At 43.5% G+C, this 17,716-nt stretch overlaps 1 protein-coding gene across 2 annotated transcripts in view; it reads left to right on the top strand.

Moving 5' to 3' along the window:
- The window catches only part of LOC116358901 (ADP-ribosylation factor-binding protein GGA3), a 29,031-nt gene that overhangs the window by 4,392 nt on the left and 6,923 nt on the right, over nt 1–17,716 (top strand). For both annotated transcript variants that reach the window (XM_031811236.1, XM_031811237.1), the window contains exons 3-9: nt 1,499–1,574; nt 11,787–11,885; nt 13,073–13,196; nt 14,328–14,428; nt 14,577–14,657; nt 14,774–14,911; nt 15,315–15,396. In XM_031811236.1, the coding sequence (XP_031667096.1) occupies nt 1,499–1,574; nt 11,787–11,885; nt 13,073–13,196; nt 14,328–14,428; nt 14,577–14,657; nt 14,774–14,911; nt 15,315–15,396 (701 nt within the window). The remainder of the gene's footprint in view (nt 1–1,498; nt 1,575–11,786; nt 11,886–13,072; nt 13,197–14,327; nt 14,429–14,576; nt 14,658–14,773; nt 14,912–15,314; nt 15,397–17,716) is intronic.

The raw sequence follows: 17,716 nt of genomic DNA, 5'->3' as shown, positions 1-17,716 counted from the left end.
GTTGAAAAGCATGCATTTGGTTTTACTAGCGTTTAAGAGCAGTTGGAGGCCACGGAAGGAGTGTTGTATGGCATTGAAGCTTGTTTGGAGGTTAGATAGCACAGTGTCCAAAGACGGGCCGAAGGTATATAGAATGGTGTCGTCTGCGTAGAGGTGGATCAGGGAATCGCCCGCAGCAAGAGCAACATCATTGATATACACAGAGAAAAGAGTCGGCCCGAGAATTGAACCCTGTGGCACCCCCATAGAGACTGCCAGAGGACCAGACAGCATGCCCTCCGATTTGACGCACTGAACTCTGTCTGCAAAGTAATTGGTGAACCAGGCAATGCAGTCATCCGAAAAACCGAGGCTCCTGAGTCTGCCGATAAGAATATGGTGATTGACAGAGTCGAAAGCCTTAGCAAGGTCGATGAAGACGGCCTGCACAGTACTGTCTTTTATCGATGGCGGTTATGATATCGTTGAGTACCTTGAGTGTGGCTGAGGTGCACCCATGACCGGCTCGGAAACCAGATTGCACAGCGGAGAAGGTGCGGTGGGATTCGAGATGGTCAGTGACCTGTTTGTTGACTTGGCTTTCGAAGACCTTAGATAGGCAGGGCAGGATGGATATAGGTCTGTAACAGTTTGGGTCCAGGGTGTCTCCCCCTTTGAAGAGGGGGATGACTGCGGCAGCTTTCCAATCCTTGGGGATCTCAGACGATATGAAAGAGAGGTTGAACAGGCTGGTAATAGGGGTTGCGACAATGGTGGCAGATAGTTTCAGAAATAGAGGGTCCAGATTGTCAAGCCCTAACAGAAGGAACCCAAATAGTACCGTTCCCTGTATAGAGCACTAGGGCCCATAGGTCCCTGGTCAAAAGTAGTGCACTATATAGGGAATAGGGTACCGTGTGGAACGTAACCTTGGACACAGCAGAGGTTAGACAAGATATCTCACGTTTCAAAAACCAGCCTTTTTTTTTACACAGATAAGAAACGTTTCCACATTAGTTTGTCATCTAGATTCCACACTGTCATTCTGAGGAACCACTTGTCTGTTGGGTGGGACATCACTGAAAACCACTTCTCCCTTTTCTGGATTGTCATCAGCAAAATAAAGTGTTGGGATTAATAAGTGTTGTCTCCCTGGAGACATAAAGAACCATTGTATAGCAGTAGGCTACAGGGATTCTAAATGCCCTCTGATTGTATAGCAGTAGGCTACAGGGATTCTAAATGCCCTCTGATTGTATAGCAGTAGGCTACAGGGATTCTAAATGCCCTCTGATTGTATAGCAGTAGGCTACAGGGATTCTAAATGCCCTCTGATTGTATAGCAGTAGGCTACAGGGATTCTAAATGCCCTCTGATTGTATAGCAGTAGGCTACAGGGATTCTAAATGCACTCTGTTTTTTTTTACCAGATATCTTTCATGTTGTATATAATGTAGTATTAGATAGTATTAGTTTTGGAAAACACTGCTAGTTTATAAATCTACTCTCCTATTCCCAGTCCTCAGGTTGCCACTCGTCTCCTGGCCCACAAGATCCAGTCTCCTCAGCAGAGAGAGGCTCTGCAGGCCCTCACAGTAAGATAACACGCCATCATATTATTATACTATAGTAATAACTATATAATACTGTTGTAAAACCCCTCTACGTAACAGAAGATCCAGTCTCCTCAGCAGAGAGGCCCTTCAGCCCCTCACAGTAAGAGGTTGAAAGATATGAAGGAAATGCATTGTGTGGCTTCTCTTGGTTCTTGTGGGTTCTGTCACGTGAAGGAGCGCCCAGGGTTTCACGCGTTGCTAGTTAGTGAAGCGAGAGAGAGAACTGGAACGAGAGGAGAGAGAGAACTGGAACGAGAGGAGAGAGAGAACTGGAACTAGAGTAAAGAGAGAGAACTGGAACTAGAGTAAAGAGAGAACTGGAACTAGAGTAAAGAGAGAGAACTGGAACTAGAGTAAAGAGAGAGAACTGGAACTAGAGTAAAGAGAGAGAGAGAGAACTAGAGTAAAGAGAGAGAGAGAGAACTAGAGTAAAGAGAGAGAGAGAGAACTAGAGTAAAGAGAGAGAACTGGAACTAGAGTAAAGAGAGAGAACTGGAACTAGAGTAAAGAGAGAGAGAGAGAACTAGAGTAAAGAGAGAGAACTAGAGTAAAGAGAGAGAACTGGAACAAGAGAGAGAGAACTGAAACAAGAGAGAGAGAACTGGAACTAGAGTAAAGAGAGAGAGAGAGAACTAGAGTAAAGAGAGAGAGAGAGAACTAGAGTAAAGAGAGAGAGAGAACTAGAGTAGAGAGAGAGAGAACTAGAGTAGAGAGAGAGAGAAACTAGAGTAGAGAGAGAGAGAGAGAGAGAAACTAGAGTAAAGAGAGAACTGGAACAAGAGAGAGAGAATTGGAACTAGAGTAAAGAGAGAGAGAGAGAGCGAGAACTGGAACTAGAGTAAAGAGAGAGAGAGAGAGCGAGAACTGGAACTAGAGTAAAGAGAGAGAGAGAGCGAGAACTGGAACTAGAGTAAAGAGAGAGAGAGAGCGAGAACTGGAACTAGAGTAAAGAGAGAGAGAGCGAGAACTGGAACTAGAGTAAAGAGAGAGAGAACCGGAACGAGGGTAAGAGAGAGAGAGAACCGGAACGAGGGTAAGAGAGAGAGAGAACTGGAACGAGGGTAAGAGAGAACTGGAACGAGGGTAAGAGAGAGAGAGAACTGGAACGAGAGGAGAGAGAGAACTGGAACGAGATGAGAGAGAGAACTGGAACGAGATGAGAGAGAGAACTGGAACGAGATGAGAGAGAGAACTGGAACGAGAGGAGAGAGAGAACTGGAACGAGAGGAGAGAGAGAACTGGAACGAGAGGAGAGAGAGAACTGGAACGAGAGGAGAGAGGGAGAACTGGAACGAGAGGAGAGAGGGAGAGGGAGAACTGGAACTAGAGTAAAGAGAGTGAGCGAGAGAACTGGAACTAGAGTAAAGAGAGAGAGAGAGTGGCTAATATGGTTTAAGAGGACATAATGAGGGTCAACAGTTCACCTGGCTGGTAACAATGGGAGGCTTGAAGAACAGGGTTTAAACAAATGAATCGAGCAGGAGAATGACATGAGTGCGACTTTTAATTTACTCACATGTAGAACGGTAAGCAGTATGGTCACTGTTCAGTCTACACACTGTCTGGGGCTGTCTGTCAATGGAGGCACCCTGTTCAGTCTACACACTGTCTGGGGCTGTCTGTCAATGGATGCACCCTGTTCCCTACACACTGTCTGGGGCTGTCTGTCAATGGATGCACCCTGTTCAGTCTACACACTGTCTGGGGCTGTCTGTCAATGGATGCACCCTGTTCAGTCTACACACTGTCTGGGGCTGTCTGTCAATGGATGCACCCTGTTCAGTCTACACACTGTCTGGGGCTGTCTGTCAATGGAGGCACCCTGTTCTGTCTACACACTGTCTGGGGCTTTCTGTCAATGGATGCACCCTGTTCAGTCTATACACTGTCTGGGGCTGTCTGTCAATGGATGCACCCTGTTCAGTCTACACACTGTCTGGGGCTGTCTGTCAATGGATGCACCCTGTTCAGTCTACACACTGTCTGGGGCTGTCTGTCAATGGATGCACCCTGTTCAGTCTACACACTGTCTGGGGCTGTCTGTCAATGGATGCACCCTGTTCCCTACACACTGTCTGGGGCTGTCTGTCAATGGATGCACCCTGTTCAGTCTACACACTGTCTGGGGCTGTCTGTCAATGGATGCACCCTGTTCAGTCTACACACTGTCTGGGGCTGTCTGTCAATGGATGCACCCTGTTCAGTCTACACACTGTCTGGGGCTGTCTGTCAATGGATGCACCCTGTTCAGTCTACACACTGTCTGGGGCTGTCTGTCAATGGATGCACCCTGTTCCCTACACACTGTCTGGGGCTGTCTGTCAATGGATGAACCCTGTTCAGTCTACACACTGTCTGTCAATGGATGCACCCTGTTCAGTCTACACACTGTCTGGGGCTGTCTGTCAATGGATGCACCCTGTTCAGTCTACACACTGTCTGGGGCTGTCTGTCAATGGATGCACCCTGTTCCCTACACACTGACTGGGGCTGTCTGTCAATGGATGCACCCTGTTCAGTCTACACACTGTCTGGGGCTGTCTGTCAATGGATGCACCCTGTTCCCTACACACTGTCTGGGGCTGTCTGTCAATGGGATGCACCCTGTTCAGTCTACTCACTGTCTGGGGCTGTCTGTCAATGGATGCACCCTGTTCCCTACACACTGTCTGGGGCTGTCTGTCAATGGATGCACCCTGTTCAGTCTACACACTGTCTGTCAATGGATGCACCCTGTTCCCTACACACTGTCTGGGGCTGTCTGTCAATGGATGCACCCTGTTCAGTCTACACACTGTCTGGGGCTGTCTGTCAATGGATGCACCCTGTTCAGTCTACACACTGTCTGGGGCTGTCTGTCAATGGATGCACCCTGTTCAGTCTACACACTGTCTGGGGCTGTCTGTCAATGGATGCACCCTGTTCCCTACACACTGTCTGGGGCTGTCTGTCAATGGATGCACCCTGTTCCCTACACACTGTCTGGGGCTGTCTGTCAATGGATGCACCCTGTTCAGTCTACACACTGTCTGGAGCTGTCTGTCAATGGATGCACCCTGTGCAGTCTACACACTGTCTGGGGCTGTCTGTCAATGGATGCACCCTGTTCCCTACACACTGTCTGGGGCTGTCTGTCAATGGATGCACCCTGTGCAGTCTACACACTGTCTGGGGCTGTCTGTCAATGGATGCACCCTGTTCAGTCTACACACTGTCTGGGGCTGTCTGTCAATGGATGCACCCTGTTCCCTACACACTGTCTGGGGCTGTCTGTCAATGGATACACCCTGTTCCCTACACACTGTCTGGGGCTGTCTGTCAATGGATGCACCCTGTTCAGTCTACACACTGTCTGGGGCTGTCTGTCAATGGATGCACCCTGTTCCCTACACACTGTCTGGGGCTGTCTGTCAATGGATGCACCCTGTTCCCTACACACTGTCTGGGGCTGTCTGTCAATGGATGCACCCTGTTCCCTACACACTGTCTGGGGCTGTCTGTCAATGGATGCACCCTGTTCAGTCTACACACTGTCTGGGGCTGTCTGTCAATGGATGCACCCTGTTCCCTACACACTGTCTGGGGCTGTCTGTCAATGGATGCACCCTGTTCCCTACACACTGTCTGGGGCTGTCTGTCAATGGATGCACCCTGTTCAGTCTACACACTGTCTGGGGCTGTCTGTCAATGGATGCACCCTGTTCCCTACACACTGTCTGGGGCTGTCTGTCAATGGATGCACCCTGTTCCCTACACACTGTCTGGGGCTGTCAGTCAATTGATGCACCCTGTTCCCTACACACTGTCTGGGGCTGTCTGTCAATGGATGCACCCTGTTCAGTCTACACACTGTCTGGGGCTGTCTGTCAATGGATGACTATACACAGACTACACAAAACATTAAGAACTCATCAGGAAACTCTTTCCATGACAAAGACCAGGTCTGCCCAACCCTCTTCCTGGAGATCTACTGTCCTGTAGGTTTTCAGTCCCTCTTCCTGGAGATCTACTGTCCTGTAGGTTTTCAGTCCAACCCTCTTCCTGGAGATCTACTGTCCTGTAGGTTTTCAGTCCAACCCTCTTCCTGGAGATCTACTGTCCTGTAGGTTTTCAGTCCAACCCTCTTCCTGGAGATCTACTGTCCGCCGATATCTAAACTTCCACATCTAAGGTGAAAGGTGACAGAGCTAGAGCGTTATTTGTCAGACCAGGAGACATCTGATGTGAAAGGTGACAGAGAGGTGTTTGTCAGACCAGGAGACGTCCCACAAATCAGTCTGCTCAGGAAAACGTCAGTAGCATCCGAACGGTTTGGCCTGATCACCAAGTATCATGACCATTCTATTGAAAGATGAGACTCTCGCGATGTCGTTCTCCGTTTTGCTCCAGGACGTCCACGGGACTCGTCTGAAGGTCCCCCTGTACCAGTTTAACTAATGAATGGAAGGATATATGGAGATAGTTTAGTGCCTAAAATAAGGGATTAAATACATGGTAAATAAATACAAATATCCTGTGTTTCTATTGGCTAATGGCATTAAGGACAATCTGTTGTTCCATGTGTTTCTATTGGCTAATAGCATTAAGGACAATCTGTTGTTTAATGTGTTTCTATTGGCTAATGGCATTAAGGACAATCTGTTGTTCCATGTGTTTCTATTGGCTAATGGCATTAAGGACAATCTGTTGTTCCATGTGTTTCTATTGGCTAATGGCATTAAGGACAATCTGTTGTTTAATGTGTTTCTATTGGCTAATAGCATTAAGGACAATCTGTTGTTCCATGTGTTTCTATTGGCTAATGGCATTAAGGACAATCTGTTGTTCCATGTGTTTCTATTGGCTAATGGCATTAAGGACAATCTGTTGTTTAATGTGTTTCTATTGGCTAATAGCATTAAGGACAATCTGTTGTTCCATGTGTTTCTATTGGCTAATGGCATTAAGGACAATCTGTTGTTCCATGTGTTTCTATTGGCTAATGGCATTAAGGACAATCTGTTGTTCCATGTGTTTCTATTGGCTAATGGCATTAAGGACAATCTGTTGTTCCATGTGTTTCTATTGGCTAATGGCATTAAGGACAATCTGTTGTTCCATGTGTTTCTATTGGCTAATGGCATTAAGGACAATCTGTTGTTCCATGTGTTTCTATTGGCTAATGGCATTAAGGACAATCTGTTGTTCCATGTGTTTCTATTGGCTAATGGCATTAAGGACAATCTGTTGTTCCATGTGTTTCTATTGGCTAATAGCATTAAGGACAATCTGTTGTTTAATGTGTTTCTATTGGCTAATGGCATTAAGGACAATCTGTTGTTCCATGTGTTTCTATTGGCTAATGGCATTAAGGACAATCTGTTGTTCCATGTGTTTCTATTGGCTAATGGCATTAAGGACAATCTGTTGTTCCATGTGTTTCTATTGGCTAATGGCATTAAGGACAATCTGTTGTTCCATGTGTTTCTATTGGCTAATGGCATTAAGGACAATCTGTTGTTCCATGTGTTTCTATTGGCTAATGGCATTAAGGACAATCTGTTGTTCCATGTGTTTCTATTGGCTAATGGCATTAAGGACAATCTGTTGTTCCATGTGTTTCTATTGGCTAATGGCATTAAGGACAATCTGTTGTTCCATGTGTTTCTATTGGCTAATGGCATTAAGGACAATCTGTTGTTCCATGTGTTTCTATTGGCTAATGGCATTAAGGACAATCTGTTGTTCCATGTGTTTCTATTGGCTAATGGCATTAAGGACAATCTGTTGTTCCATGTGTTTCTATTGGCTAATGGCATTAAGGACAATCTGTTGTTCCATGTGTTTCTATTGGCTAATGGCATTAAGGACAATCTGTTGTTCCATGTGTTTCTATTGGCTAATAGCATTAAGGACAATCTGTTGTTTAATGTGTTTCTATTGGCTAATGGCATTAAGGACAATCTGTTGTTCCATGTGTTTCTATTGGCTAATGGCATTAAGGACAATCTGTTGTTCCATGTGTTTCTATTGGCTAATGGCATTAAGGACAATCTGTTGTTCCATGTGTTTCTATTGGCTAATGGCATTAAGGACAATCTGTTGTTCCATGTGTTTCTATTGGCTAATGGCATTAAGGACAATCTGTTGTTCCATGTGTTTCTATTGGCTAATAGCATTAAGGACAATCTGTTGTTCCATGTGTTTCTATTGGCTAATAGCATTAAGGACAATCTGTTGTTCCATGTGTTTCTATTGGCTAATAGCATTAAGGACAATCTGTTGTTTAATGTGTTTCTATTGGCTAATAGCATTAAGGACAATCTGTTGTTTAATGTGTTTCTATTGGCTAATGGCATTAAGGACAATCTGTTGTTTAATGTGTTTCTATTGGCTAATAGCATTAAGGAAAATCTGTTGTTCCAGGTGTTTCTATTGGCTAATGGCATTAAGGACAATCTGTTGTTCCATGTGTTTCTATTGGCTAATAGCATTAAGGACAATCTGTTGTTTAATGTGTTTCTATTGGCTAATGGCATTAAGGACAATCTGTTGTTTAATGTGTTTCTATTGGCTAATGGCATTAAGGACAATCTGTTGTTTAATGTGTTTCTATTGGCTAATGGCATTAAGGACAATCTGTTGTTTAATGTGTTTCTATTGGCTAATAGCATTAAGGACAATCTGTTGTTTAATGTGTTTCTATTGGCTAATGGCATTAAGGACAATCTGTTGTTTAATGTGTTTCTATTGGCTAATAGCATTAAGGACAATCTGTTGTTCCATGTGTTTCTATTGGCTAATGGCATTAAGGACAATCTGTTGTTTAATGTGTTTCTATTGGCTAATAGCATTAAGGACAATCTGTTGTTCCATGTGTTTCTATTGGCTAATGGCATTAAGGACAATCTGTTGTTCCATGTGTTTCTATTGGCTAATGGCATTAAGGACAATCTGTTGTTCCATGTGTTTCTATTGGCTAATGGCATTAAGGACAATCTGTTGTTTAATGTGTTTCTATTGGCTAATAGCATTAAGGACAATCTGTTGTTCCATGTGTTTCTATTGGCTAATGGCATTAAGGACAATCTGTTGTTCCATGTGTTTCTATTGGCTAATAGCATTAAGGACAATCTGTTGTTCCATGTGTTTCTATTGGCTAATAGCATTAAGGACAATCTGTTGTTCCAGGTGTTTCTATTGGCTAATGGCATTAAGGACAATCTGTTGTTTAATGTGTTTCTATTGGCTAATAGCATTAAGGACAATCTGTTGTTCCATGTGTTTCTATTGGCTAATGGCATTAAGGACAATCTGTTGTTCCATGTGTTTCTATTGGCTAATAGCATTAAGGACAATCTGTTGTTTAATGTGTTTCTATTGGCTAATGGCATTAAGGACAATCTGTTGTTTAATGTGTTTCTATTGGCTAATAGCATTAAGGACAATCTGTTGTTCCATGTGTTTCTATTGGCTAATGGCATTAAGGACAATCTGTTGTTTAATGTGTTTCTATTGGCTAATAGCATTAAGGACAATCTGTTGTTCCATGTGTTTCTATTGGCTAATGGCATTAAGGACAATCTGTTGTTCCATGTGTTTCTATTGGCTAATGGCATTAAGGACAATCTGTTGTTCCATGTGTTTCTATTGGCTAATGGCATTAAGGACAATCTGTTGTTTAATGTGTTTCTATTGGCTAATAGCATTAAGGACAATCTGTTGTTCCATGTGTTTCTATTGGCTAATGGCATTAAGGACAATCTGTTGTTCCATGTGTTTCTATTGGCTAATAGCATTAAGGACAATCTGTTGTTCCATGTGTTTCTATTGGCTAATAGCATTAAGGACAATCTGTTGTTCCAGGTGTTTCTATTGGCTAATGGCATTAAGGACAATCTGTTGTTTAATGTGTTTCTATTGGCTAATAGCATTAAGGACAATCTGTTGTTCCATGTGTTTCTATTGGCTAATGGCATTAAGGACAATCTGTTGTTCCATGTGTTTCTATTGGCTAATAGCATTAAGGACAATCTGTTGTTCCATGTGTTTCTATTGGCTAATAGCATTAAGGACAATCTGTTGTTCCATGTGTTTCTATTGGCTAATAGCATTAAGGACAATCTGTTGTTCCAGGTGTTTCTATTGGCTAATGGCATTAAGGACAATCTGTTGTTCCATGTGTTTCTATTGGCTAATAGCATTAAGGACAATCTGTTGTTCCATGTGTTTCTATTGGCTAATAGCATTAAGGACAATCTGTTGTTCCATGTGTTTCTATTGGCTAATGGCATTAAGGACAATCTGTTGTTCCATGTGTTTCTATTGGCTAATAGCATTAAGGACAATCTGTTGTTCCATGTGTTTCTATTGGCTAATAGCATTAAGGACAATCTGTTGTTCCATGTGTTTCTATTGGCTAATGGCATTAAGGACAATCTGTTGTTCCATGTGTTTCTATTGGCTAATAGCATTAAGGACAATCTGTTGTTCCATGTGTTTCTATTGGCTAATAGCATTAAGGACAATCTGTTGTTCCATGTGTTTCTATTGGCTAATAGCATTAAGGACAATCTGTTGTTCAATGCATTTCTTTTGGCTAATAGCAGTAATGCCAAATTCAATGTTTCATCCTATACATTATATATATATATATATCTTTGATTCCATTAGGGATCTTAAAATGCCAAATCAGATAGCTAAGTGATCCTTGGTATGACCATCACAAAACAATTTCATGTGTTAGCATGTGTTGACACAGGGCCGTCCTTTGTTACATACCAAATGTACCCTATTCCCTATATAGTGCACTACTTTTGACCAGAGCCCTATTCCCTATGTAGTGCACTACTTTTGACCAGAGCCCTATTCCCTATGTAGTGCACTACTTTTGACCAGAGCCCTATTCCCTATATAGTGCACTACTTTTGACCAGAGCCCTATTCCCTATATAGTGCACTACTTTTGACCAGAGCCCTATTCCCTATATAGTGCACTACTTTTGACCAGAGCTCTATTCCCTATATAGTGCACTACTTTAGACCAGAGCCCTATTCCCTATATAGTGCACTACTTTGACCAGAGCCCTATTCCCTATATAGTGCACTACTTTAGACCAGAGCCCTATTCCCTATATAGTGCACTACTTTAGACCAGAGCCCTATTCCCTATATAGTGCACTACTTTTGACCAGAGCCCTATTCCCTATATAGTGCACTACTTTTGACCAGAGCCCTATTTCCTATATAGTGCACTACTTTAGACCAGAGCCCTATTCCCTATATAGTGCACTACTTTAGACCAGAGCCCTATTCCCTATATAGTGCACTACTTTTGACCAGAGCCCTATTCCCTATATAGTGCACTACTTTTGACCAGAGCCCTATTTCCTATATAGTGCACTACTTTTGACCAGAGCCCTATTCCCTATATAGTGCACTACTTTAGACCAGAGCCCTATTCCCTATATAGTGCACTACTTTAGACCAGAGCCCTATTCCCTATATAGTGCACTACTATAGACCAGAGCCCTATTCCCTATATAGTGCACTACTTTTGACCAGAAACCTATTCCCTATATAGTGCACTACTTTAAACCAGAGCCCTATTCCCTATATAGTGCACTACTTTTAACCAGAGCCCTATTCCCTATATAGTGCACTACCTTTGACCAGAGCCCTATTCCCTATATAGTGCACTACTTTTGACCAGAACCCTATTCCCTATATAGTCCACTACTTTTGACCAGAGCCCTATTCCCTATATAGTGCACTACTTTTAACCAGAGCCCTATTCCCTATATAGTGTACTACCTTTGACCAGAGCCCTATTCCCTATATAGTGCACTACTTTTGACCAGAACCCTATTCCCTATATAGTCCACTACTTTTGACCAGAGCCCTATTCCCTATATAGTGCACTACTTTTGACCAGAGCTGGCAAAGGGTGACATTTGGGACCAAGGCATTGTTAATGTTTAGGGCTGTGTGTGTGGGGTCATGTGATGCCTGTTGATGGTTAACTAAGGTTGTTGAATATAAACTGTATTTCCTGTGCTGTGTCTGGGGTCAGATCCTAAAGGGATCTGTTCCACTAGTTTCATTCACTTCCATTCACTGGGAGGGACAAGATTTTCCATTTGGGCTCCTAGACAGTGGGGTAGATACACTTCCTGTAGAACCTATAGAATTCTGACATCACTGTTTCCCACAGGTTCTAGAAGCCTGCATGAACAACTGTGGGAAGAGGTTCCACAGTGAGGCGGCAAAGTTCCGCTTCCTCAATGAACTCATCAAAGTCCTGTCTCCAAAGGTATGAATAACCCCAATGGTTTTGTAAGGAATATGTCTGTGGTCATCCCAAATGGAAGCCTATTGGGAAGCCTATTAGGCTGGGTTACTGTAGAGCTCTGTGTGGTTTAGGCTGGGTTACTGTAGAGCTCTGTGTGGTTTAGGCTGGGTTACTGTAGTTTAGGCTGGGTTACTGTAGAGCTCTTTGTGGTTTAGGCTGGGTTACTGTAGTTTAGGCTGGGTTACTGTAGAGCTCTGTGTGGTTTAGGCTGGGTTATTGTAGTTTAGGCTGGGTAACTGTAGATTAGGCTGGGTTACTGTAGATTAGGCTGGGTTACTGTAGTTTAGGCTGGGTTACAGTAGATTAGGCTGGGTTACTGTAGATTAGGCTGGGTTACTGTAGTTTAGGCTGGGTTACTGTAGTTTAGGCTGGGTTACTGTAGTTTAGGCTGGGTTACTGTAGATTAGGCTGGGTTACTGTAGATTAGGCTGGGTTACTGTAGTTTAGGCTGGGTTACTGTAGATTAGGCTGGGTTACTGTAGATTAGGCTGGGTTACTGTAGTTTAGGCTGGGTTACTATAGAGCTCTGTGTGGTTTAGGCAGGGTTACTGTAGTTTAGGCTGGGTTACTGTAGTTTAGGCTGGGTTACTGTAGTTTAGACTGGGTTACTGTAGAGCTCTGTGGTTTAGGCTGGGTTACTGTAGAGCTCTGTGTGGTTTAGGCTGGGTTACTGTAGTTTAGGCTGGGTTACTGTAGTTTAGGCTGGGTTACTGTAGTTTAGGCTGGGTTACTGTAGTTTAGCCTGGGTTACTGTAGTTTAGGCTGGGTTACTGTAGTTTAGGCTGGGTTACTGTAGTTTAGGCTGGGTTACTGTAGTTTACACTGGGTTACTGTAGAGCTCTGTGTGACTGCTGCTGAAGTATAAAGGGCTTTAGAAAATAAATGTGATTGATTGATCTGCAGTTCCTGGATCAGTGGTGCGGAGGTGAAGCTGAAACTGTGTGTGTGTGTTAACAGTTCCTGGGTCAGTGGCGTGGTGCGGAAGTGAAGCTGAAACTGTGTGTGTGTGTGTTAACAGTTCCTGGGTCAGTGGAGTGGTGCGGAGGTGAACCTGAAACTGTGTGTGTGTGTGTGTGTGTGTGTTAACAGTTCCTGGGTCAGTGGCGTGGTGCGGAGGTGAACCTGAAACTGTGTGTGTGTGTTAACAGTTCCTGGGTCAGTGGAGTGGTGCGGAGGTGAAGCTGAGGGTGAGGGAGGTTCTGTACAGCTGGACTTTGTGGCTCAAAGAAGAACCCAAGATTCAGGAGGCCTACCGCATGCTGAAGAAACAAGGTCCATTACAACACCTCAGAGCCTTTGAACCGCTACTCAGAACCGTTATACCTCAGAACTCTAGCACCTTAGAACCAGGAGGCCTATCACTCAGGAAACGAGGTCTGTTACCGCTCAGAACCATTATACCTTAGAACCAGGAGGCCTATCGCTCAGGAAACGAGGTCTGTTACCGCTCAGAACCATTACACCTTAGAACCAGGAGACCTATCGCTCAGGAAACGAGGTCTGTTACCGCTCAGAACCATTATACCTTAGAACCAAGAGGCCTATCACTCAGGAAACGAGGTCTGTTACCGCTCAGAACCATTATACCTTAGAACCAGGAGGCCTATCGCTCAGGAAACGAGGTCTGTTACCGCTCAGAACCATTATACCTTAGAACCAGGAGGCCTATCACTCAGGAAACGAGGTCTGTTACCGCTCAGAACCATTATACCTTAGAACCAGGAGGCCTATCACTCAGGAAACGAGGTCTGTTACCACTCAGAACCATTATACCTTAGAACCAAGAGGCCTATCACTCAGGAAACGAGGTCTGTTACCGCTCAGAACCATTATACCTTAGAACCAGGAGGCCTATCACTCAGGAAACAAGGTCTGTTACCGCTCAGAACCATTATACCTTAGAACCAGGAGGCCTATCACTCAGGAAACGAGGTCTGTTACCGCTCAGAACCATTATACCTTAGAACCAGGAGGCCTATCACTCAGGAAACGAGGTCTGTTACCACTCAGAACCATTATACCTTAGAACCAAGAGGCCTATCACTCAGGAAACGAGGTCTGTTACCGCTCAGAACCATTATACCTTAGAACCAGGAGGCCTATCACTCAGGAAACGAGGTCTGTTACCGCTCAGAACCATTATACCTTAGAACCAGGAGGCCTATCACTCAGGAAACGAGGTCTGTTACCACTCAGAACCGTTATCCCTCAGAACTCTAGCACCTTAGAACAGCTACAGCTTAGTTACAGGAGGCCCAGCGCATGGTTAAAAAAAACAAGGTCCATTATGATACAGAACCGTTACAACATGTGGGCCCAGGTCAAAGGTCGGGCTCTGTAAAGAGAATCAGGTGGCGGTTTGGGGAAACAACCACTCATTGTCTCTCCGTGTCTGTTCTTCAGGCCTTGTGAAGAAGGACCCTAAACTCCCAGACACCATTGTGATGCCTCCTCCCTCACAGAGAGCTGGGGACTCTGTGTTCAACCAGGAGGAAAAGGCCAAGGTGTGTGTGTGTGTGTGAGAAAGCCTTTTTAGTTGATCTTCTTGTCCTATCTGTGTGTGTGTGTGTGTGTGTGTGTGTGTGTGTGTGAGAACCTTTTTAGTTGATCTTCTTGTCCTATCTCTCTTAATGTGTGTGTGTGTGTTTACAGTTGTTAGCCACACTCCTGAAGAGCAGTAGTCCTGAAGATCTGCAGACAGCCAACAGACTGATCAAGAACACCATCAAAGAAGTGAGACCGTGTGTGTGTGTGCATGTTGGTGTGTGTGTGCATGTTGGTGTGTGCGTCTGTCTGTGTGTGTGTGTGTACCTGTTGGTGATGGTTGACTGCTGTATTCTTGTCTGTAGGAGCAGCAGAAAGCAGAGCTTGTATCTAGACGTGTCTCTACCCTGGAGGAGGTCGCTAGCAGAACCAGACAGCTGAGAGAGTTACTACAGCAACACGGTCTCACTGGGCCCTCCACACACCACACTGACCACCTGAAGGTATGGGGCTGTTTCTCTGTGTGTGTCTACTAAACAGATACCGTGTGTGGTGTGTGTGTGTGTGTGTGTGTGTGTGTGTGTGTGTGTGTGTACACTAAACAGATACCGTGTGTGTGTGTGTGCGTGTGTGTGTGTGTGTGTGTGTGTGTGTGTACACTAAACAGATACCGTGTGTGTGTGTGTGTGTGTACACTAAACAGATACCGTGTGTGTGTGTGTGTGTACACTAAACAGATACCGTGTGTGTGTGTGTGTGTACACTAAACAGATACCGTGTGTGTGTGTGTGTGTGTGTACACTAAACAGATACCGTGTGTGTGTGTACACTAAACAGATAGTGTGTGTGTGTGTGCTGTACACAGATGGTACTAACACATGACTGTGTATCCTGTCCTTCCTGTAGTCCCTCTACGAGAGCTGTGATAGGCTCAGACCCAACCTTTTCCGATTGGCCAGTGACACTGTCGACGATGACGAAGCTTTAGGTAATTTACGTTTATTATTTAGTCTCTATGTATCCAGATCTATGTTGATCATTTAGTGTCTATGTATCCGTATCTACGTTGATCATTTAGTCTCTAAGTATCCAGATCATCGTTGGTCATTTAGTCTCTATGTATCCAGATCTACGTTGATCATTTAGTGTCTATGTATCCATATCTACGTTGATCATTTAGTCTTTATGTATCCATATCTACGTTGGTAATTTAGTCTCTATGTATCCAGATCTACGTTGGTCATTTAGTCTCTATGTATCCAGATCTACGTTGGTCATTTAGTCTCTATGTATCCAGATCTGCATTGGTCATTTAGTCTCTATGTATCCATATCTACATTGGTCATTTAGTCTCTATGTATCCAGATCTACATTGGTCATTTAGTCTCTATGTATCCAGATTGTCTATGTATCCAGATCTACGTTGGTCATTTAGTCTCTATGTATCCAGATCTACGTTGATCATTTAGTGTCTATGTATCCATATCTACGTTGATCATTTAGTCTCTATGTATCCATATCTACATTGGTCATTTAGTCTCTATGTATCCAGATCTACATTGGTCATTTAGTCTCTATGTATCCAGATCTACGTTGATCATTTAGTCTCTATGTATCCAGATCTACGTTGGTCATTTAGTCTCTATGTATCCATATCTACGTTGGTCATTTAGTCTCTATGTATCCAGATCATCGTTGGTCATTTAGTCTCTATGTATCCAGATCTACATTGGTTATTTAGTCTCTATGTATCCAGATTGTCTATGTATCCAGATCTACGTTGGTCATTTAGTCTCTATGTATCCAGATCTACGTTGATCATTTAGTCTCTATGTATCCAGATCTACGTTGGTCATTTAGTCTCTATGTATCCATATCTACGTTGGTCATTTAGTCTCTATGTATCCAGATCATCGTTGGTCATTTAGTCTCTATGTATCCAGATCTACATTGGTTATTTAGTCTCTATGTATCCAGATCTACATTGGTTATTTAGTCTCTATGTATCCAGATTGTCTATGTATCCAGATCTACGTTGGTCATTTAGTCTCTATGTATCCAGATCTACGTTGGTCATTTAGTCTCTATGTATCCAGATCTACGTTGGTCATTTAGTCTCTATGTATCCAGATCTACGTTGGTCATTTAGTCTCTATGTATCCAGATCTACGTTGATCATTTAGTCTCTATGTATCCAGATCTACGTTGATCATTTAGTCTCTATGTATCCAGATCTACGTTGATCATTTAGTCTCTATGTATCCAGATCTACGTTGGTCATTTAGTCTCTATGTATCCAGATCTACGTTGATCATTTACTCTCTATGTATCCAGATCTACGTTGATCATTTACTCTCTATGTATCCAGATCTACGTTGATCATTTACTCTCTATGTATCCAGATCTACGTTGATCATTTACTCTCTATGTATCCAGATCTACGTTGATCATTTACTCTCTATGTATCCAGATCTACGTTGATCATTTACTCTCTATGTATCCAGATCTACGTTGATCATTTACTCTCTATGTATCCAGATCTACGTTGATCATTTACTCTCTATGTATCCAGATCTACGTTGATCATTTACTCTCTATGTATCCAGATCTACGTTGATCATTTACTCTCTATGTATCCAGATCTACGTTGATCATTTAGTCTCTATGTATCCAGATCTACGTTGATCATTTAGTCTCTATGTATCCAGATCTACGTTGGTCATTTAGTCTCTATGTATCCAGATCTACGTTGATCATTTAGTCTCTATGTATCCGGATCTACGTTGATCATTTAGTCTCTATGTATCCGGATCTACGTTGATCATTTAGTCTCTATGTATCCAGATCTACGTTGGTCATTTAGTCTCTATGTATCCAGATCTACATTGATCATTTAGTCTCTATGTATCCATATCTACATTGGTCATTTAGTCTCTATGTATCCAGATCTACGTTGGTCATTTAGTCTCTATGTATCCAGATCTACGTTGATCATTTAGTCTCTATGTATCCAGATCTACGTTGCTCATTTAGTCTCTATGTATCCAGATCTACGTTGGTCATTTAGTCTCTATGTATCCAGATCTACATTGATCATTTAGTCTCTATGTATCAGTCTTCTGGTACAGCCAGTCTTCTGGCTGTAGCAGGTAGAGAGGAACCAGGCTCTGGGGGGTGGCCAGTCTTCTGGCTGTACCAGGTAGAGAGGAACAGGCTCTGGGGGGTGGCCAGTCTTCTGGCTGTACCAGGTAGAGAGAAACCAGGCTCTGGGGGGTGGCCAGTATTCTGGCTGTACCGGGTAGAGAGGA

Source organism: Oncorhynchus kisutch, unplaced genomic scaffold, assembly GCF_002021735.2.
Source record: "Oncorhynchus kisutch isolate 150728-3 unplaced genomic scaffold, Okis_V2 Okis01b-Okis20b_hom, whole genome shotgun sequence".
In the NCBI taxonomy this organism is placed as follows: domain Eukaryota; kingdom Metazoa; phylum Chordata; class Actinopteri; order Salmoniformes; family Salmonidae; genus Oncorhynchus; species Oncorhynchus kisutch.
This window is presented reverse-complemented; position numbering and strand designations above follow the sequence as displayed.